The following is a 21,773-nucleotide window of genomic DNA, read 5'->3' as shown; positions in this document are numbered from 1 at the left end:
ATTGAGTTCAGCCCACTTTTGTCATGTGTCTTCATGAATATCACATTTTACTCCTGTTGTTTGCAAAACAACAGAGAATAAGGAATACATAGTGTAATATGTGAGTCAATGACTTGTTGGTATAGACTGAGTATGTACAAGCCAACGAAATACTAAGTAAGGGAATCCTTACTGGTTACGGTGAGGCAAGGATGACTCGAGAGGAGTATCTCAAATGGGTCTAGTAGGGCTTGGTTTGGCACTCAGGGGGCAGAGGCTAGCTCTAAGCAAGAGGATAAGCTTAGAACTTAAACTTAGAACTCTTATTAAGAGGAATTGTGTGAACTCAAAGGAAGAGCGGGGAGAAATACCAGTGGCCTCCAGCATGGTGGTAGCAATAAACCAGGAAACAAAGAGGATGAAAGGAAACCTTTCTTTTTTTATGGAGATTCTGACTTCTAGTAGATTCTTCACTTGATTTGGATTCTAATTAAAAAACCTAGAGTCTTAAATATTTTTAAAGCTCAGTTGAAAGAATCTCTTTTGAAATGTAAATGATATACATCTTGTCACCATCACGAAGACTTTATAAGTGAAGAAGATAATTTCCATAGCTTCAACATAAAAGTTGGGACTGCTGAAAGCAGGCTGGGGTGGAAGGAGAAGGTGGAGGAGGACCCTAACAGGAGAAAAGGAGACTGAGAAAAAGGAAGGAGAGACCTAGTAAGAGCCTCTGATAATGGTACTTAGTAACAGCAATACCTAACACATCTTGAAGGCCAGCTAGACGTCCGCTACACCAGGAATCCTGGCAGCCATACCAGTAAGAATCATAATTATCTCCCGTTGTTGTGATATAGATAGAAAAATGAGACGGATGGAGACATCTAGGTTAAGTGTTTTTCTCATAGCCCTTGAAGGGTGCCTAGAAGATAGAATGGGAGCAGTGATTTCCCTCCCACACAAAGCTCTTTGGAAAAAGAAAGAAAAAAAGAAAAAACATGAATGCATAACTTACCTGGAAGCAATTTTCCAGTGTGTTCTCCCATTTTAGTCTGGCAGAACAGCTGGCCATGTTTTTTTGGTAGTAGTTTTCATCTTCTTTTGACAACTTCTCAGTTGATTTTTTCAGTTTATTGAGGAGCTAAGGTAAAACATCAGTGTCACATATTCATGAACGCACTTATGAAAGCCTTTTGTAATTCTGGAGAAAGAATTATATGCATCCCAATGATGAGTTTCTCATCTCCCAGCTAAAGTCATAAACAGTGACTATAGATGACAAAATCAAAGACCTTTCTCAGAAAACAGGGATGTCAGAACTGAAAGGAAACCTAAGAGCCTTTCAATAGGATTCCTTCAATTTTTCACATGAGGAAATTGAGGTCCTTAAATACCATGTGATATGCCCACTTTCATCAGATGAAGGGAAGAGGCCAAATGACAGGTGCAGAGAAGCAAGTACAGATCAGGAACCTCCAACTCAAGACTGTAATCTACCAATGATTCCCGTTCTCTTATTTCGTAAATCCTTCAGGCCTCCGCATTTCTTACCGGGACAGGTAGAGATTTGCACAATCAGATAATTTCTAAAACTAGCATTAGGCCTGGAGACCATCCTCTCACTTCACTTTCACTATTTAAACTCTGCAATATAACTCTGGAATCAGACTTCAGGATTAGAGTCCTGGTTCTGACTACAAGTGAGTTACTTAAACTTCACAAGCCACAGTTTTCTCATCTCTGTGATGGGGATAGCGATGCTCCCACTTCACTGTGTTGCTCTGAGGAATCAAGCAGGTGACACAGGTAAGGAACAGGGCACACTGCTTGACAGTTAGTATAGCACTCAAAGACTAGTGAGCGTTACTATTACTAGTGAAGAAAGAGCCTGAGATACATGCCATTGTTCACTGCAAGTTATGGACAGCTTGACAAATGCTTTCCTGTCATCCTGACCCCCAAGGATATGCTCCTTCACAAAGAGCCCCTTCTGGCCAGTCACCAAAATTGGCCATCCTGATTGTGAAAATCAAAGTAATACAAAACTCTCTGGACCAGGGTAGTTTGAATTGAATTCTCAGAATGCTCAGACACATAATTTCACATCTTTGAGAAAGGAAGAAGTTGTATTACATGAATGATTCTCAGACTTTAATATGCCTAGGAATGACCAGAGATTCTTGGAAAATTGCAGATTTTCAGGGTTCCACCAAGAGCAATACTGATTCAGTAGCTCGGTAGTGGGATCAGGAAATCTGAATTTTCACTGCCTCCTCAGATGATGCTGATGCAAATGGCCCTCAAGCCACAGTTCAAGCAGCACCAAGGAGTCCTGTGATTTAAGCAGTTTAGGATTTTCAAGGACAGAGATAAAGGTTTTTAAGAATGCTCCTCTTTATGTTTAAGGACATTTTGACTAATGTTTCAGTAATGAAGAACAGTCATCCAAAATGCTGAATGTTAACACCACTCACTTTATTATTCCAGTTGATATGCTAGCCATTCAACTGTCTCTCAGCTCTGATGTATGACCTACCCAGGACACGGTTGGTTTTGTATATCAAGTGTAATGAGCCATTTATCTATAGAGATATGAGCTTGTGAATTTTAGCCTGATAATGATACAGAGAAAGGGTTGAATGTGTACCATGGCTATACTTGGCTAAGTCATTGTTCTTTGATTCTTATTGAGTGTGCCCAGCAATGAGAACAGAGTCAATCTGGAGACCGATTGCACAAATCTCTACCTGTCCTGGTAAGAAATGCCAAGGCCTGAAGGATTTACAGAATAAGAGTACAGGAATCATTGGTAGATTACAGTCTTGAGTTGGAGGTTCCTGATCTGTACTTGCTTCTCCTCACCACTCACGTTCATCAGCCTACACTCTAAAGCTATTGACTAGAAGTTTCTGCTCAGCAAATTTACAGTAAATAACCCCAAACAGATACAGAAGAAGAATGGAGACTCATATTCTTATTTAAGGAACTTCTCAAAAACTTTTCCTAAAATTTGTCAAAGATTAAATACTTTTTCTTTCCTCTTTTCTTTCTCTTAGAACAAACATCGATTCATTAATTCATTAATTCATTCACCAAACATTTCTTGACTGCCACACCGTGTCATGTACTAGACACTGGAAATAGATAAAGGAACTAGATAGGCTCCCTCTCTAGTCAAGGACCCACACAGGCCATTGTTATCCTGTTTGATAGATCCCAAGATGACAGAAGTATTCAGGTGTCACAGAGTGGGTGCTCACAGAAATGATCCCTGTGTGAATAAACCTAAAATGAAAGTAGGAATTGGTGAGGCAAAATAGCATGACATGATACCAAAAAAAAATTTTGGTGAGGTTGGAGCACACAGTTTGAGAGAAATAATAGCAAGTGAAAATGCTGAAAAGTTAAGCAAGGGCCAAGTCAGGGAGGGTCTTGAGGGCCACATAAAAGAGTTTGTGCTTTATCCTGAGGTCACCTGGAAACCTTTGAAGGCTTTTTAAAGGAGAATAATATGCTCAGATTCGAGTTCCAGAAAAGTCAGCTTGGCTTGTGTATGGGGAATAGATAAGGAGAGGAAACACTGAAAGCCAAGACACCAATTTGTCAGTTGGAATAACCCAAGCAGTGATGATGGTGGCCTGGGAGAGAGTAGTGGCAGTGGGGATAAATATAAGTAGATAAATTCAGGAAGTATTTGGTTTAGGACTTAGAATTGGGAGGATATGGTAGATGGTGATATTCAAATATATAAAAAACAGAGGAATAAAAAATATTTTTGGTAGAGGGAAGTGATGGTTCCGATTTTGGATATTGAGTTTGAGATGCCAGAGAGCAGTTCAGAGACTGGTTTGGGCTGGAGATATAAATTTGCATATTGTCAGCAGAGACATGGTAGCCAAAGCCTTGAGAGTATATTTGTTGAGTATGTGCTATGTACCGAGTACTTGATATTGAGAGTACTGTGTGGGACACTGGAGATATGATGCCGAATAAAACCAAATGAGGCCCAGGAGAGAAATCATCAGGCACAACAATATAGAAAGTTCAGGCAGAACGAGGCAAGTCCATAAAGGAGCTTAAGAAAAAATTGACAGAAAGGAAAACCAAAAGAGTAAGATGTCGTTGTAGTTAAAAAAGGAGAATGTTTCTAGAAGGGGAAAGTCAATGATGCTTAACACTTCCAAGAAGTTAAATAAAGTCAGAACTGGAAAGCACCCATTAGCTTTAGCAACAAGGACCACGTATTCAACGGCAAGAACATTTCTAGAGAATCGGTGGGGAAATCTTGGTCGGTGGTTTGAGGAGTGAACGGGAGATGAGGAAGTGGAGACAGAGCACAGATAACCCTTTCAATAAATCTTATTGTAAAAAGAAAGAGATGATGATATCTGGAGAGGAGCAGGAATAGGAATATCAGGGAGACAAAGGGTGTCTCCCTGATTCTTCCTACTCTCCCAAGATAGAGGGAAGTTGAAAAGGCTGATGGGAAGCAACCCTTAGAGATACAGGAGAGAAGGGAATAATCCAGGGAAGGGCCTCTGAGAGGAGGCTGGGATGGGAATCAGAGCACAGGATGAAGAACTGGCCTGTCGCATTGCACATAGGACTTCAGTAGGCAGGGGGCTGTACTGACTTCTATTTACTCTGTGACGCTGGAGGCAAGATGGTCTGCTGAGAGTGGGTGGTGGGGATGGAGGAGCGAGAAGAATGGAGATGTAGATCAGCTTCTGGTGAGAACAAGGATTGCTGAGCAGGAAAACAGGAAGGACTGCTGAGCAGCACCGAACCAGCCCGGCTCAAGTGGGAGATCATGGGCATGTCTATGTGAGATGCAAAAATGAACACCGCCTTAGGCATTTAGCTTTAGGACTAAAAAAGAGAAAGCTACCAGATGAAGTGATGACGATGGTAGGAGTCTGTGATGTAATGACAGCCAAGGGCTATGGTTGACAGGACCAGGAGGAGGAGGGCAGGGGAGGATCACGGACTTCCACCTCCCAGGGAAGCTGCTAATGAGGGAAGGAAGCAAAAATTCACCACTTAGCTGCCCATGCTTTTGCCTTTGTCATTCCTCGACATCAATAAAGAATAGCTTCTAATGAGGGCTCCAAATGCCTATAACAAGGTCCTGGAGCTTAGGTTTTTAACTTACTTTGGTTTTGCCTCCTCTTCGGAAGCTGTCTCATTATTCAGTACCTGTTATGATCATTTCAAACTGTGAAGACTGACACAAGAACCTTGTAATATCTTGCTAACAATGAATTTAAGTTATTCAACTGATAGTTTCCTCAGATGAAATAATAGAGTTACTTGGCAATGACAATTCTCTTTTTCTTTTAAGAATGTTTTGGGTTGCAGTGGTGCTGCCTGCACTTCCTTAAGGGGACTCCATCTCTGGGGGAAGATATTGACTATTTCAAAGGTTACCAATCTGGGGCACATACCATAAGGGGTGTGCAAGATAATCTAATACTCCAATATTATTTGTGTTCACTTTTGCCTAAAAAGAGTGTTCAAGCTTACTCTTATTCAATACATGAATTGATATTAGTGCCCACGTGTGGACAGTTGAGGATTCTGAAGTGTTCTGGAGGGAGAGTGGGAGTATAACATGAGAAGCTGATGTGGGTCTCACAAATGCTTTCACTCTCAGCATCCTGGGACATGTGCCCATCAGCAGGAGTCTGGATCATACGGATTTACAGATTTATTATCCACTTTAATTAGGTTAACACACACAAAATGAACACATGCCTTAAAAAGATTTCTGCTACGAAGCTGTAGATTGATGTTAATACTAACAATGCGGGCTTCCCTGGTGGCGCAGTGGTTGAGAATCTGCCTGCTAATGCAGGGGACACGGGTTCGAGCCCTGGTCTGGGAAGATCCCACATGCCACGGAGCAACTAGGCCCGTGAGCCACAACTACTGAGCCTGCGCGTCTGGAGCCTGTGCTCCGCAACAAGAGAGGCCGCGATAGTGAGAGGCCCGCGCACCGCGATGAAGAGTGGCCCCCGCTTGCCACAACTAGAGGAAGCCCTTGCACAGAAACAAAGACCCAACATAGCAATCAATCAATCAATTAATAAATAAATCTTTAAAAAAAACCCAAAAACTAACAATGCAAGCACAAGAAAGCCACAGGAGAACATCAGAGCCGACGCTTTCTCCCGCTCCCGATTACAGGCGCATCATCACCCACATGAAAAGGCAAAAACTGGCATGATCTACTGAGAGCTGATGAGAAGTTGACCAAAAAATTGACATTATCAAGAGGACATACTAGAAATACAAATTTATATTTACTACGGGTAAGGCTGAGCCTTGCCCCACATGTATATTTTGTCGGTATATGCCACTTAAGGACTATATGAAGACATCATGATTAGCTAATCACTGAAAATATTATTTCATTTTACCACGTCCTTCAAATATTTCTACTTTTTTATGTTGTATAATGTTCATAACATTAGTTTAATATAAAAAGTATTCTATATAATATACAAGATAGGTAAAGTACATTATATAATACATTATGCTATGTGTATATATTTTTTACTTATTTGGGGTGTGAGCTGAGAGACGTTTAATCGGGCTCCTTATCAAAAATATTGGACACCACTGGTTTAATTTGTCATCTGTCAATAATACCTTTTAAAAATATATGGGGACCAGGACTTCCCTGGTGGTCCAATGGGTAAAACTCTGAGCTCCCAATGCAGGGGGCCCAGGTTCGATCCCTGGTCAGAGAACTAGATCCCACATGCATGCAGCAACTAAGAGTCTGCATGCCGCGACTAAGAAGCCCACATGTCGCAACTATGAGCCCGCATGCCACCAGGAAGATCCAGCGTGCCACAACTAAGACCCAGAGCAGCCAAAATAAATAAATATTTAAAGAAAAAGATCTTAAAATATATATATATATGGAGACCAGGAATAACTTAGGACCCTTCTCATATTCTGCCACACTACAGCCCTGCAGAGACTCCGCACAGAGGGGGAATCAGCCAGTTCTCCTGTGTTCATAGCTAAGGGCAGGAAGCCCATCCATCTCTAAGCCATATGCACTCAGCCGGCCATGAGAGGTTACCTTCTGCTTCTCCTTCTCGGTCGTAATTTGCTTGGAGCTTTCTACAAGATGGAAAAGCGCTTCATGCTTCTTGGTACTAACCATCAATTTCTTCTTGGCCTAGAGTCAAAAACATACAAACAAAGCAAAAAAGGATCAGAAACTGATATCAAGAGAAAAACTCTTCTGTTCTGGAACAAGTCATGTTCACGTGCTAGCTTGAAGGATTGTGTATTTTTAGTTCTTCATTTCTGCCCTCACCTCAAAAACCTGCCTAAAATATCACAGTGGCTAACATTTTGCCCTGAGAACCACCGTATAATTTTTTCATTACACTGAGTTCATTCAAGAGGGTTATACATTTTGTTAAATCACCGAAGGCTTGCGAGTCTCCAACATCGTTCTAGCTAGCATAATGGAAGGCAATGGCTTTACCACCCCCCGTACCCCTGCCAAAAAAATCACAACAAACATGGAAGACTGCTGGCATCATTCTTTTAAATCTGCTTGGCCACAATTGAGGTCATTTTAATATGCTCTCTTAAAACTTAGAGCAAAAGAAAAATTTTGCTCCCTGATGCCTGGGCTTGAGAGCTGGGCGTCTGCCCGGCATCTTGTGAACTACCCTGCATTTGTGGTGGGCAGGCGGAGGGAGGGGTCAGGAAGGAAGCAGCATTCAAAGTCCCCTACTCTGTTGATGCCTCCAGCCTTGGCCTGGGTTATGATGTGGGTGATTGGTCATTCCCTATACAGTCCCAGCTTGGCAGACCAGGACGGTCCAGAGATAAAATCAACAGAATTTGGTTTGAGTTGGATTTAGCCTATTCAGGAACTGGGTTGATTGAAAGATGGTATGGTTGTTCACCTCAAGTTGCAATGACTGTAAAACCAGACAATGAAGGGAAAAGTCCAGGTCTCTCTTTCCCTAGGAAGTCAGAGGCAAAGCCTTCTGAAGGTCTCTAAACATATGAAACCTCTACAAAATGGAATTCAAGGAACAAGAAGCTCAGAGACCCTCCCCTCCACCTTCCGTCGGTCACATGCCCGCTGATAAATGAGAGCAGGAGCCAAGAGCATTTGGTTCTTTAAGGCTCTTCATCCGAGTCTCCAAAACAGACTACACCTCATTACTGACATGCTGAATCCCTTGAATTGTAACTGGAGAGAAAACTATTATAGTGCAAGCATTTTATCTTCTCTAATTTCTCTGTCAATCTTCATAAAAAATAAAATCGTTCTATTTAGAAAAATTACTTGGTGGAAACTGGGAAATAAAAAAAGATTCTTTTTTGTTCCTGAAAGCAGTGGCAGTTACTGAGCATAGTTTCTCTTCTGGTCCATTGTATTGCATTTCCTGTGAAAGCTGAATATTTTTTTTTTAATTAATTAATTATTTATTTATTTATTTATGACTGTGTTGAGTCTTCGTTTCTGTGCGAGGGCTTTCTCTAGTTGCGGCAAGTGGGGGCCACTCTTCATCGCGGTGCGCGGGCCTCTCACTGTCGCGGCCTCTCTTGTTGCGGAGCACAGGCTCCAGACGCGCAGGCTCAGTAGTTGTGGTGCACGGGCCCAGCTGCTCCGCGGCACGTGGGATCTTCCCAGACCAGGGCTCGAACCCATGTCCCCTGCATTGGCAGGCAGACTCCCAACCACTGCGCCACCAGGGAAGCCCAAAGCTGAATATTTTATAGAATGTATTTTTAAAAACAAATTCTGTTTAAGAAAGCTCATAAAATCAAGAGAAAAACTGAAAATAAATGACTGGACTCCTGTTTATGGGACCTTTAAATATTTACTATAACAGTGATTCTTGTGAGCATCCCTTTACCAGGACTGTTATTGTGGGCACAGAAATTCATTTATCTCAAACATTTCTGATTAATGTCCTTGTCTTATGCGGTCCTTGGTTCCAGCAGGAGCTTCAGAGGTAACACTGAGGGCTGAGATGCGGCCACCTGTTTCTGAGGTTGTCTCCGCTTATTTGGCACTCATGGCCATCTACTTGGGAAAGAAAGTTCTCTTTGGGCACCAACACTTTGGAGATGAAAAAGAGAATTTCAACTTTGGTAGCACAAGTCCCCTCAAAGGGAATCATTGGGTTTTCCGAGCAGATTCCCTCTCCACTGGCCTCAAGTCCTTCCTACTCGAAATGAATTCCTCCTAAACTAGATTGTTCTAGAATAATCATATTTATATATATATATATATATATATAGGCACCATCTGTGATTCTCTCTGCTTAAGACCCTGTAATGATATGCTCTAAATTCTCACACCAGATCATAATTCCTCTCCTTAGAAGTCATTCACTCTTTCCTGCACACGTTATCTAGCCAACTAAATTTTCAATTACATGGAAACAAGAACCATGTCTTAGTACAGTGTGGTGCACAAGGAGTGGGCCGTACATACTTGTGAAACCAATACAGGCATCCCCCTTTACACACCTTTACCCACCCCTCACTGTGCTCCTCTCACTGGTGAGACAGAGATCACAAATGCCCTTATAAAAGATAAAACCAAAACTCAGTATCCGTATCTTGCCCTAAGTTTCAAATTATACAGAGAGGCAGTCAGTGTAGGTAATGCTTAAGGGCAGTGACCTTGGAGCCCAGTGACTTGGAATAATTCTTGGTTCAACCATTAACCAGCTTTGTAACATTAAGCAATTATTAACCTCTGTGTCTCTGCTTCCCCACCCATCTATAAAATGGGACAACACAAGGTCATATACCACATTGGTTGGTTTTTGTGATGATTCAACACATAAATATATAGCACTTGACATACAATAAACACCACATGTTAGCTATAAATAAAAGTCATATTTAGAGTTCTGCTCCTCTATTGATTTAGTTGAAAAATATATCTATATAATAACTCAGACGAGGAAACATTTTGCTTTTCAGTTAGCACTTAGAAATACTGACACTAAAACACACGATCACATTTGTACAAAAGCCAAAAGCTTCAATCCTGAAAATTGGGTTTACACAAATGATATTTGTGTATACTTGCCTTAATTTGATGACTCCAGTTGCTAATGACAAGATTTGCTGTCTTTTCAACTTCATTATCAAGCTATCGAAGGGAAAAAAAGAAAAGAAAATTTTTTTTTGCTGTCTTCTTGTTGAGTCACGGTGCTGGCTTATTAATTCTGGTACAATTAGTAGCACAATTAAGTGGAATTTAAAAATCCTATAGAGGACATATTTCCTGAGAAAAGTAGTCAACTCTCTTTTCCTCAGGTCAAGAATCTCTTCACAAGATTTACCCTGAATGCATTTGGTAAGATAATTATTTTTAATACATAACTCTGTAGAAACAATATAAATGGGTACAATCTGTGCAGAGGAGGATCTTGCATAGTTTGGTATCACTTCCAGTCCCATTACTTCCTCTTCAGCATTATTCCATGTGGCCCAAATTTTAATACCGTGAGAGTCAGTAAAAGCCCTAGCAGTGCTAATTTTACTGTCTTATTGCCTCTAACGTGAATATTGCTTTAATTTCAAAGAGATTGAATTCTTAACCATAATTAACTTTTTCTCCTACTTTAAAATAGCCAATGGGGCAGTAAATGATGAAAATGGATCCAGGCAACCTCCTAAGGAGATCAGACTTAAGTTAGTGCAGAACCTTTTCTCCTGAACCATAGACCTTTCTTCAAAACCCGCAGATCAGCCATTACTCAACCACTCTGAGATCTAGCATCACTGTACTTTTTTCTTTTTCAGTTCATTAAATTTGGAATATGTGGTTTAGCACAACAAATACAATTAAAATAATTTTATGCACTATGTCACTTTTGACTCTATGTTGCTGCAATATGGAACAAGTTCACTTTACAAAATTCGACTTTTTTGTGAGAAAATGTGGCAGCATGATAGGGGTGCAACAAGGAGGGGCAAATGCTGAAAAGAAGATTATAAACTGGACCAGCATTCTGAGGGGACCATGACATTAATTATCTAAAGCACTGTGATCATAGTACTTGTGCCTAATTTAGTAAGTACTAAGGAAATTCTAGTGATTATCATAGTATTATGTGGTATGAAAATATTTTGTAATTAATGAAGTATAGACTAGTGTTTGGCTTTTATTAAGTTGATTTGTAAAGGCAGAAGATTATATTACTTTCTAATAAATTCTGTAAACTTCCCCCATCACCCTAGCCCTAAGGAGAACACCCATTCTGGTAAAAATACGTGGATGTCCACCAAACATCAATTCCATTTCCTGACTCAGTTTCATAAGTTTGAATAAAATTTTTTTGGTATCATTTCCCTTCCATCAGGGCTTTCACAAATCCCCTCATCCTATGGACTTACCGCCTTTAAGACCTGCTTTATCTGGCTGTGATCACTTGAAACACCCCTTAGCCACTGCCCCTGCCCTTCTCAAATACCTCCTATTACAGTTCTGAATTTCTCACCTGTACCTGTCATTGACACAGATAATGACCATGACCCCATCCCTATCAGAGCTAAGCAGTGTTTATTAAATACCTCTTCATGTTGCCTGAAAATATATTTTAAAGTGCTTACTGACTGTATTACACACAAATAAAAAGAAAACGGAACACAAATGAAACTGTTCTGGAAGGATAAGTACACAGACAGACCAGAGAATACGCCATACAAGAGGACCAGGTGCTCTGAAAGAATTGTTTAGTTATTTTTCTTCAATTTTAAGGCTATTTGAGGATTATACCTAGTATTTCTTTCACCTAATTCCAAGGTCATAAGTATAGAGAAGCATTTCCTTTTAAAAATTGCATTTATAATTCTATTTACAAAAGGTGTATCTATTCAGTGTAAAACAATGTAAATACAAAAAAGTACAAACAAATGAAATAAAAATAACCTCTAATTCCACTATCTAGAGATAATTCTTATCAACAATCTGGGGAGGTGCTTCCAGGTTTTTTTCTATGCATATATTTACACGTTTATTTTACAAAATTGCAGTTATATTGTTAGATTTTCTCATCTTGTTTTTTAATTTAGCACTACATCTCCATGTCATTAAATTCTGCTGCAATAAGATTTTTAATGGTTGCATAGTATTCCATTGCTTGAATTCATTGTAATTTATTTTTGGATGATGAAGAAGTTTCCATTTTTTCACTACTATAAACAATGCTTTAACAAACATCCTTGTACATAAATCTTTGGGTTTGTGTTTATTTTTATGATAAATTCCTGAAACGTAGTATCACCTTTAGATCACCTTTTATTTCTTGAGCCAAAGACAGAAATCTTGCTTTAACAGGGAGAAAAGAAAGATTTTGACTCACTGATTTTCTCTTCTTTTCATGTGCACTCAGGACTTGATGAGTTGGCTTTACTGCTTCCAACTCAATTGCTTTGCCAAGTTTTCTGGAAATAGAACATGAAAGACACACAAGCCTAGTATTAGGGTTTATATCTACTTTCCGAATTATTTTCTGGGGAAGTAAAATTGTGTGTTAGGCATATCTACTCAGTGCAAGTTCGCAGTGGAGTATTTGTAGCATACCCACTTTAAATATTTATGACTCCCTTTGGGGCTGGAGCAAGGCCAGCGTGTGAGTACTCACTGATGCAGGTCCGCTGCCGACTTCATGCCCTCCGAGACCCAGGCCCAGGCACTGACAAGACAGCTGGAGGCAAAAACAAGGGAGCACAAGTGTGGGTGTCATTTTCCCAGGAGTCTGAGAAATAAAGCATCATGTCTGAGCCATTGCATTCAGCAATTGCACTCATATCCCTAATCCTATTTCAGTTTCTCCATGGGATTAAATTCTGTCAACATATTTATTTGCACTATTGTCATTACATAAACTGCGTTTTTTTCCCAATCATTTTTCATCCTGATTTCCATTTTTCATTTCATGTCTGTAGAAAATCAGGGAAATAAAGTAGCCAAGGGTGAGAAGCCATTTAGAACAGGCAGGAGAGAGGATGCCACCCTTAAAGACAATCTTTTCAGGCTCTTCATTTCACAGATGAATAAACGGAGGCTCGGAAAAGTTAAGTTATGGAGGACTCCAGAGCCCTGGGCATGTCCTGCGTGCTGCTCTTGGGGTTGGGGTCTAGGTCCTGTTCCCTGCTGGCCTTTAGGACAAACACTCAGATGTTCTACTGTCTTGTGAGTACTATCTCAATTTAACAAAAGGGTAACTCTGCCCTGACCCTAGCAGCACAAAGGGAGAATTAGGAAGTATGACGTTATTTTCCTCCTACATATAGTTGGCCTTCAAACAGGAAGCCCATTGTATCAATAAACCTCAGGGACAGAGCCAGTGTAGACTTTGATGGAAGGGAAGGGACAGATCGGTGCCCGTCCTGAGAGCAAGACGGTGCAGAGGTTTTGCCTCCAAATGACTTAGGCTGCACCTGGCAGCCAGAGAATGGGAGAACTAGATCAAAGGATGTCAGATTTTCTGTGTATCCAAAGCCAGGCACAAAACCAGGCCCAAGACAGTACCCACTGTATGCTTCCAATTACAGGAAAGTCCAGAAAAGACAAAATAATCTAGATTGAAAAAAAGCAGATCAGTGTTTCCTTGGGACTGTGTTGGGGGAAGGATTGTAGACAGGTATAAGGAGTCTTTTGGTGATGAAAATAGGTATATTTTGATTTTGGTGGTGGATATATGGTGTATACATATGTCAAAATCAATCAAACCATTTACTTAAAATGGGTGCATCTTATTGCATGTAAACTAAATCTCAGTAGAGTTGGTTTTTTTTTAAAGAAACCCAAGCACACTTTTGGGAAGAGAATCTGACATTTGCCCCTGGGAGGAGCTGGGCGGCAGAGCAGGAAGGAGAAGGCGTTGGCCTCAGAGGTTCTGTGTCTGAATCCACAAGCTCCCCTTTGTTTCCTGCATGACCTTGGAAGAATCACTTGATTTCGCTGACCCTCACTTAACTGGTCTTTTAGAAGAGAAATAATTTGAGTTATTATACAAGTACCTAACAGATTTTGGTATAGATAAAAGTTCAGTTAATGCTTATTATTAAATATTGTTGTACTAACCCTGGTTAACCAAGCATTCTGTTCATGCCAACTCCTTGGGAGCACCATGTTGGATTCTAGGGTTGCCACACAATAAGACACACACCCCTACACCTACACCTCTCATCCTTTAGAAGGTAATCAAAATTAAAATCATAATGAACACTTAGGGAGCTTTGGCTCCAGCCAGGTATTAAACACATTTCTTGTATTATTTCATTTACTACTCACAGGAATTATATGAGATGTGTTTTATATCCATTTTAAATACACAGTGAGAGGTAAAGTAAATTGTCCTAATTTACCTACTTGGTAAGAGGTAGAGCCAGAATTTAAACCTGGGTAGTCTAAATGAAGTCTATTTATACTCAACCACTGTGCTCTACTGGTTCCTTTGCAGGCTACTAAAATATCATCCTAAAAATCAAGCTCAAAGTCAGATCAGTTTCAAAGCCATTATTTGCTGTTATGGATGATGCCTAGGGAGTAGGAATGTGGGCTCCAGAAGCCTTCCTTTTTTCTTTCCCTCTTTCTTTTACCATCAGAAGGGGTCTTTGCAATGGCACTGCCATTGGGTGGCATCTGCAAGCATTAGTCAAAAATCTTTGTAAGTAATTATCACTAATGGACCATTTTTAGAATACTAATATCTTTTTTCTCTCCCCGAAGAGAAGTAATTGACTTCATTCTCAACTGAATTGAAAAAAATGTGAACCAACATTTTTTCAGCATCTGATGTGCCAATATCTTTACATATATTACCTCGTTTAATATGCACCCCCTGACACACACACACACACACACACACACACACACACACACATACACAATGGAGCACATCTTGTTACTCCACATAACAGAGGAGGAAATCAAGGGAGGCCAGGTTACTTGTTGAAGGTCATAAATTTGAGATAAAGAGGATTCACACTTCCTGATTTCAAGAGCTTCCGACTTAACAACACTGCTTCCCAAGTTAATATCCTCAGCGAGGCCTTTTATGAATATGAGCTTAGGAGTCACAAAGACACAGGATGAACCCAGCTCTGAAATTCATTATCTGTGTGACCAGGCAAGGTTCTTAAACTCTCCAAGCCTCAAGTCCTTGTTTGTAAATAGGGATCATAAAAAGACTTCTCAGAGATTGTCGTGAGGATTAAATGTAGAGTATCTATGAAAGCATTTAACACAGTGTCTGGCACACTGTAAGTGTCCAAGAACTGGAAGCCATGCTTGATGCTCTGGACTTGCCACATTTATATGAGGAAGCTGGAATTGAACATATGTCGCTTTTTATTACTTTTAAGAGTGATTTTGCCTTATCTCTTCCATATACTTACTTTTTCTTTGTGCTCTGTAATGTTTTGCTCAGTTTGGTTGCCAGTTTCTGAAGTCCTTTGGCATAACTGATTTCCAAATTTGCCCTGTTAGCAAAGGGATAGTTGTTAGATAAGATACAACGGCTGGAAATCAAGCAAAACCACACACACACACACACACACACACACACACACACACACACACACACAAACATATGAAGGAGGACTCAGGCTGATAATGCAATGAATAAAGAGATGATTTGTCTACTATAAGGATTCTCCTGTCCTAGGTGTAATCTTCAAGGATATCTAAGAGAATCCTACAGAAGGAGAGAAGTTTTCATTTAACCTTCTTGTACACTAGTGTTATGGGTTGAATTGTATTCCCCCACAAAGGTGCTTAAGTCCTAACCTTGCTGTCTGTGAATGTGGCCTTATTTGGAAATAGGGTCTTTGCAAATAATCAAGTTCAGATGCAGTCACTAGGATTGGCTAGAACTCAGTATGGATGTGTCCTTATGAAAGGGAGAAATTTGGGCACAGTCACACACACACACACACACACACACACACGGAGAATGCTGTGTGAAGATGAAGGGGCAGAGATTGGGATGATGTATTATAAGCTAAGGGATGCCGAAGGTTAATCGTCAGCAGACCACCAGAAACTAGGAGAGGGACACGGAATAGATTCTCCCTCACAGCTCTCGGAAGGAACCAACCTGACCAAACACACTGATCTCAGACTTCCAGCCTCCAGGAATGTGAGACAATATGTTTTTGTAGTTTAAGCTACAGTAAGAGGCTGTAAGACTGTAAGTTAAGTAACCCAGTCTGTAGTACCTTGTTATGGCAGTCCTAGCAAACTAATCCAGCTACTTTCTTACTTATCCTGAGACACTAGCACCATCAAACTAGCTCTAGATTATAATAGCTGGCAATACAATAATACATTATGATGGAATTAACCAAACAGTAACTTTCTAATGGGCTAGCATGAGATTTAGAAAATGAATTCCCATTACTTTCCATGCAGGACAAGACTCAGTAGGGAATCTGGGCATACCCTCCCAAAGAAAACTTGGTTCTTTGGATGGATTGAGTCACTCTTATCTTAAGCTGATTTTTCCATGTCCTAATTTAGGCCCATCTATAGCTAAAATGAAGACACATTTTTATTCATTTCACTTTTCAATGAAAATAATAAAAATGTAGGATATTAAGTTCAATTTATGCTACTTTTTTCATCTTAATATGGACCAGAGAGTCTTTGTTGCATATTTTTCAGTCTTTTAATTCTACTTTTATTATAAAACATCATTAGAATTATTTGTGACTCCATTTCATTTGGGGAACCATCCCAGGACTCTCCAGTACTTAACTTAATCCTTGGATGTTTTTACACAAATTAGACTCAGTGTTACAGACCAAAAAAGGAAAGACCTCTTTTATGAATGGAACCCAGAGATCATGGGCTATGGACCTATCGCTAAGTTTCTATTCATTTTTCCTCTTTAGTACAGCTGTGCTCCAAGTTATTTTTAGCACCTTTTAAAAGACAGAAAACCATTGTAGGATGCATGTTAAGCCCTAGGTGCAGAAAAAACCCATTTGGCATCAGGCCTTGGCCAAGTATAAGAAAAGGTTAGGACACATATTTTTAAATAATGAAGATGGTAAAGAAATATCTCATAGTGTTTTAAAAAAGATTTTTCTGCTCTAGGAATATGTGGTGATTGATGGAGAGAGAAAGTCCTGGTCAGCAGCAAGCTGGGAGAGACCGCCACCCTCAGTGAACTTGGATGCTCTAGAATCCCAAGAGAACGCTACGGCTCAGTAGGGTGGCTTTGGGCAACATTAAAATGAAGTAATCAGACTTACCTCAAGGGGGTTTATGATAATTAAAATGTGGTAATCACCCAAAGCCAACAGGGGCTCAAAGACTGGAATGATTTTTATTGATTCGCACGATCTGACCCCTGGCTCCCTCTGATTTCCCCTCCCACTAGCCATCCCCTTGTTCACGGTACTCTTGCTTAGTGGCCAAATGTCATCCTGCTTTAGGGCCTTTGCACTTGCTGTGGCCTCTGCCATGTATTCCTTCTGCTACATAACCCCATGGCATTCTTCTTCATGTCAATCCCAACAAGCCTTGTTCAAACATTACCACCTCAGAGGCTACCCTATCGAAAAGAGCATTCTTGTCACTATCTCCCTACAGCTTTATTTATGCCCTAGCATTTATCACTATCTTACATCACATAATTTTTTTAGTGTGCTTCTATGAATACCCCTAGAGTGTAAGCTCCATAAGGGTAAAGATTTTGTGTTGCTCATTGCTATATCCCGAGGCCTAGAACAGTGCTTGCCATGTTATTGGTGCTCAGCATGTATTTCTTGAATGAATGAATGAGTGGACTTCCTATCAGGTCTTGCTTAGAATTTTTAACCAGTCTCCACTACAAGTCTGTTCTCATTTCACCACTTTTGAAAACTTTAAACTGCTGAACTATTTAAATTCAGTCCCACAAGTTTGAGGTGTGCTCAGCTCTGATGTCAGCGTACATGGCTTTCCAGCACTTGCAATAGCTAGACTCATAAACCCTCTCCTAATCCGTCTTTAACCAGAGGGTTCCTTAGGACTTTCCTTTCCAGCATTCCATTCTTGCTTGGAAGCAGCACACAGAACATTAAATATGATGATGCATTTGTCGTGCTCAGCTGGTGCTGGGCACCAAAAATTTCTTAATAAATATTAATTTTTCTAATGTTATTATGAGGATGTATCCAAAAGGATCTCTAAACATTCAGAAATATACAGAGATGGGGAGAAGCAGGGGAAAGAATGCACATTTTTCTCATCCATCAGCTCTAGAACAATCCTGAATGGCTTCCCACAGGAAAGGGAAGGCTGTCAGGCACAGCCTCTTCCTCAGAATTCAGTTTCACTTTTACCCTGTTCTTGCAGGTCCTACAAAATGGCTCAGAGGCTAAGCAGAAATAAAACAGACAATGAGAGGGAAGTGTGGCATTCCCTGACATCGTTAACTTAATCTGATTCTAGAAAAAAGTTGGGCTTTGGTGTCAAGAAAGGGAGAGGGTCCTGCTCTCTTTGAATTGATGGGCTCTTGTTTTGAACCTGGCTTTATTCTTGAACCCTGTATTTCTGCTGGCTTTCTCTTAAGTACAGTAGAAAACCAGCCTAAAGAGAGGCAATTACCACACAGCATTTCTTGCTTCAGAGCAGTAAGAGGATGTGTAGTTTTACAGGTTGGTATACAGCTTAAAAATTCTTGTAATCCTGCCCATGAAGTTCGTGTCCAAACTGTGCTCTCTCTCCCAACAAATGTGCTGCCATCACCTTTGTGACATGTTGCTGACGCTTGACCTTGTGTGTTCTGTCTACACACAAACTAGTGACATCCAACATTTATTGTATACAACGTGCCAGGCACCATTCTGAGTGTTTTAAGTACATTTCCTCATTTAACCTGCAATACCTCCCATCAGGAAGGCACACTTACTCTACCCATTTCATGGAGGGGAACACCAAGGCACAGAGTTTAGTCAGTAACTTGCCCGAGGTCATTCATGGAGAAGTGACCTCTGAGATTCAAACCCTTGTCTGGCTCAAGAACCTGCCTGCCCAGCACTCCACTCTCCTGCCTCTGAAACTGCGGGGAAGCAGCTGGAGAAGGAGAATTGCGGGGGAGTCAAAGGCAAGTGCTTTTTAAAATTGACACCGCCTCTCCCTTTGCCTTTAATTGCGGTGTTCTGAATCACCACAACTCTGGCGGCTTAGCAGCTAGAAACGGGATCCACAGCAGCCTCTGTGTAGACAGAACGAGCTTCCCGGGGCCTCTCCCAAAAGCATCTGTGCAGTTCCTGGACGTGTTGAGGGTCTAGAAAAGTAGGGAAGAGGGGGCTCTGATATCAAACATCACCAAGGTAGCCCTCTGAGACCAGACACGGCCTCTCTGAGCAGCATGATTGTACCCTTCATCTCTGCCTTCAATACTATATCGGTGACCCTAATATACAAATATTATATATATATTACATACTATATATTTCATATTTAAAACCAGCTTTAGAATCAATGAAGCAAAACAGGCTGCAATCATTTCCTCTTGCATTTTCAACCCTAATGACCATTTCAGAATCCTCAGCAGATTACCCCACACATCAGAAGGAAATGAAATGAAAAAGTCGGGAGGATGAGTTTGGATACGTGAGGAATGGAACCCGTCACTAGGCTTCTTTTCTGGTGAGTTTGCCTACAACTGAAAAACTCTCTGGCCTCTGACCCTGAATGGCCTTTATCTTAGCACAGGTTAATGGGTAAATTCCTCCCCAGAGGAAATCGCTCTAAGAAGCCATGTTCCAACTGGCAAGCGTGGAGAGAGCTGTCACTTTTGTAAGTCGGAATAAACACTGCCCTGTGGCTCATCCGTGCTTAGGGTCTAATGGAGCAGAATATATAGCCTTTCAGAATTCCTGCTAAACAGAAGTGAAAGGACAGAGTTCAAAAGGGACACCTTTTCCCAAGGCAGAGGTGGCAATTTGCACCTCCAAGCACACTGGTTTCTTCTAAGGGAGCTGCTTTATCATGGTTTCTGGCCTAAAAAGCACCACATGCAAAAGAAGTGAAGAAAGGCAGAGCTAATCTCAAACTGAGACGTGGAATTTTTTCCCCTCATTAAAATAATCAGAAAAGAGTTTATAAGAACATTGAGCTTAATGTTCTAGCCCTACAGCTACTACACCTAATAGGAGTTGAGATTCTCTCTCCAAGCAATTGTCTTGGCACATGTGAAATTGATGATGTATATTTCTTTGGATGGGTAACTCAATCTCAGAATATTCCGGTGAGTCTTAAAGATCCTTAACCAGGGAAATGGCATGCACTGACTTTTAATCCATTTATATTCTAATTTCCTCTCAGCATGTGGAGGCAGGTCAATAAATTTTCATTAGTAATATGAAGACCAACCAATAAGTCAAAGACTAAAATTTGTCTTAGATTTGAAAATAAATTATATTTATATTTTTGAAAGAAAGGAGAGATAGAAAATATCAGATTCAATATTTTAGACGGACCACAAATTAAACTCTAAGACCATAAGTGACCAGGTAATAAATTTTAGAGTACCGTGCTCTAAGAAAATTAAGACGATAAAAAGTGATAAAAAACGAACACTGTAGCTGGCCCCTGTGTCTGTGAGGAATTAATTAAAATTGAACTAAGGCTCTCTCAAGCTTGAAAACAGCAGGTGACTGAGCCCTCCCTTTACTGTGAATTAAGAAGAAATTTTAGTAATCTGAAAATCTTTGCAGTTTCACACCCCGGTCTCTGCCCTCCTACTTTCTATCAGCAACAGCTTCTTGGGGCCTGGTATGCTGACATTTTCCACCCAAGCTTTATCAGTTTGCCTTTTGAAAGAGTCACAAGCTCATACAAATAGCCTGTGTTTAAAAGTTAGTTATTAACAATTTGAAAGACATTTTTACACAGCAGCTCTGTTCCTCGAGCGGTTAGGTTCTCTGGTTAGCCCACAACGCCCACTTCGTCATTACTCATTGCTGTAATTCTGGCTCCTGACAACAGTATAAAAAAGGAGAAATGGGAGAATGAGACCTGGAGGTCGCCCTGTCTTGGGCCGGTCTGGGAGTCCCACTGAGTCACTGCTCACTTCTGGCCCAGGGAAGGCACAGCTAAGGTAGGTCTAGCATTTCAGATCCTCTGTGTCTGTTAATTCCTGAACTGAGTGAGTTTATGTGGGGTGGGAGGGAGTGTTGTCATGGGGGAAGTCAGGTAACATGGGCAAGAAGAGCGGCTTTTTAAACTTTTTAGCTGGAAAACAGAATTTTATACAGCATCCCACCATATCATATAGATATTATGTTCTGAATAGGTGGGAACAGGAGTGACAAGGGCTCTGAGCCCTGCCCATTTAATTTCCTCCTACCCCCTGAAGTGGCCCTTGAGAGCTCCCTACAGACCCCTGTGCTACCAGGTTTGAAAGCCACTGAGCCTGATGACCGCTGGTGTCCCTTCCCATAGAAAACCCTCTGTGAAGGGAGATGGACCAGGACCCCGAGTGTGTTGGGACTCCCACAGCAGTGCCCCGAAGTGCCTGCCCACTCGGAAGATGCCCTTACAACAAGCCTGGGTAGAGCTGGGTAGAAATCAAAATGTGTCACCTTCTCCATACCCCTATCTGTATATCAGGGGTAGATGAGAGTATTCGCATACTGCACTGGGTTCTGAGAATTTAAGCAAAAGAGACCAAGGATCAGACACATCTAACGCAGTGCCTGATCTATAGACGGTACTGGATAAATGGTCTCTTCTGTGATTTTATTATTCTTTTCTAGCTTTTGTTCAAAATAACATT

General features: G+C 40.8%; 1 protein-coding gene across 8 annotated transcripts in view; it reads right to left on the bottom strand.

The window, feature by feature from the left end:
• The window catches only part of NOSTRIN (nitric oxide synthase trafficking), a 57,514-nt gene that overhangs the window by 21,183 nt on the left and 14,558 nt on the right, over nucleotides 1–21,773 (bottom strand). For 7 of the 8 annotated variants that reach the window (XM_036857639.1, XM_036857638.1, XM_036857636.1 and 4 more), the window contains exons 3-8: nucleotides 15,397–15,480; nucleotides 12,636–12,698; nucleotides 12,354–12,435; nucleotides 10,073–10,135; nucleotides 7,076–7,174; nucleotides 998–1,123 (exon numbers count right to left, since the gene is read on the bottom strand). In XM_036857639.1, coding sequence (XP_036713534.1) covers nucleotides 998–1,123; nucleotides 7,076–7,174; nucleotides 10,073–10,135; nucleotides 12,354–12,435; nucleotides 12,636–12,698; nucleotides 15,397–15,480 — 517 coding nt within the window. Of the gene's footprint in view, nucleotides 1–997; nucleotides 1,124–7,075; nucleotides 7,175–10,072; nucleotides 10,136–12,353; nucleotides 12,436–12,635; nucleotides 12,750–15,396; nucleotides 15,481–21,773 lie in introns of those variants that run through there. The other variant, XM_036857641.1, reaches the window with a different exon arrangement.

This window comes from Balaenoptera musculus, chromosome 7, assembly GCF_009873245.2.
Source record: "Balaenoptera musculus isolate JJ_BM4_2016_0621 chromosome 7, mBalMus1.pri.v3, whole genome shotgun sequence".
NCBI classification, from domain to species: domain Eukaryota; kingdom Metazoa; phylum Chordata; class Mammalia; order Artiodactyla; family Balaenopteridae; genus Balaenoptera; species Balaenoptera musculus.
The sequence above is the reverse complement of the archived record's forward strand: the minus strand, read 5'-3'. Positions and strand labels throughout refer to the sequence as shown.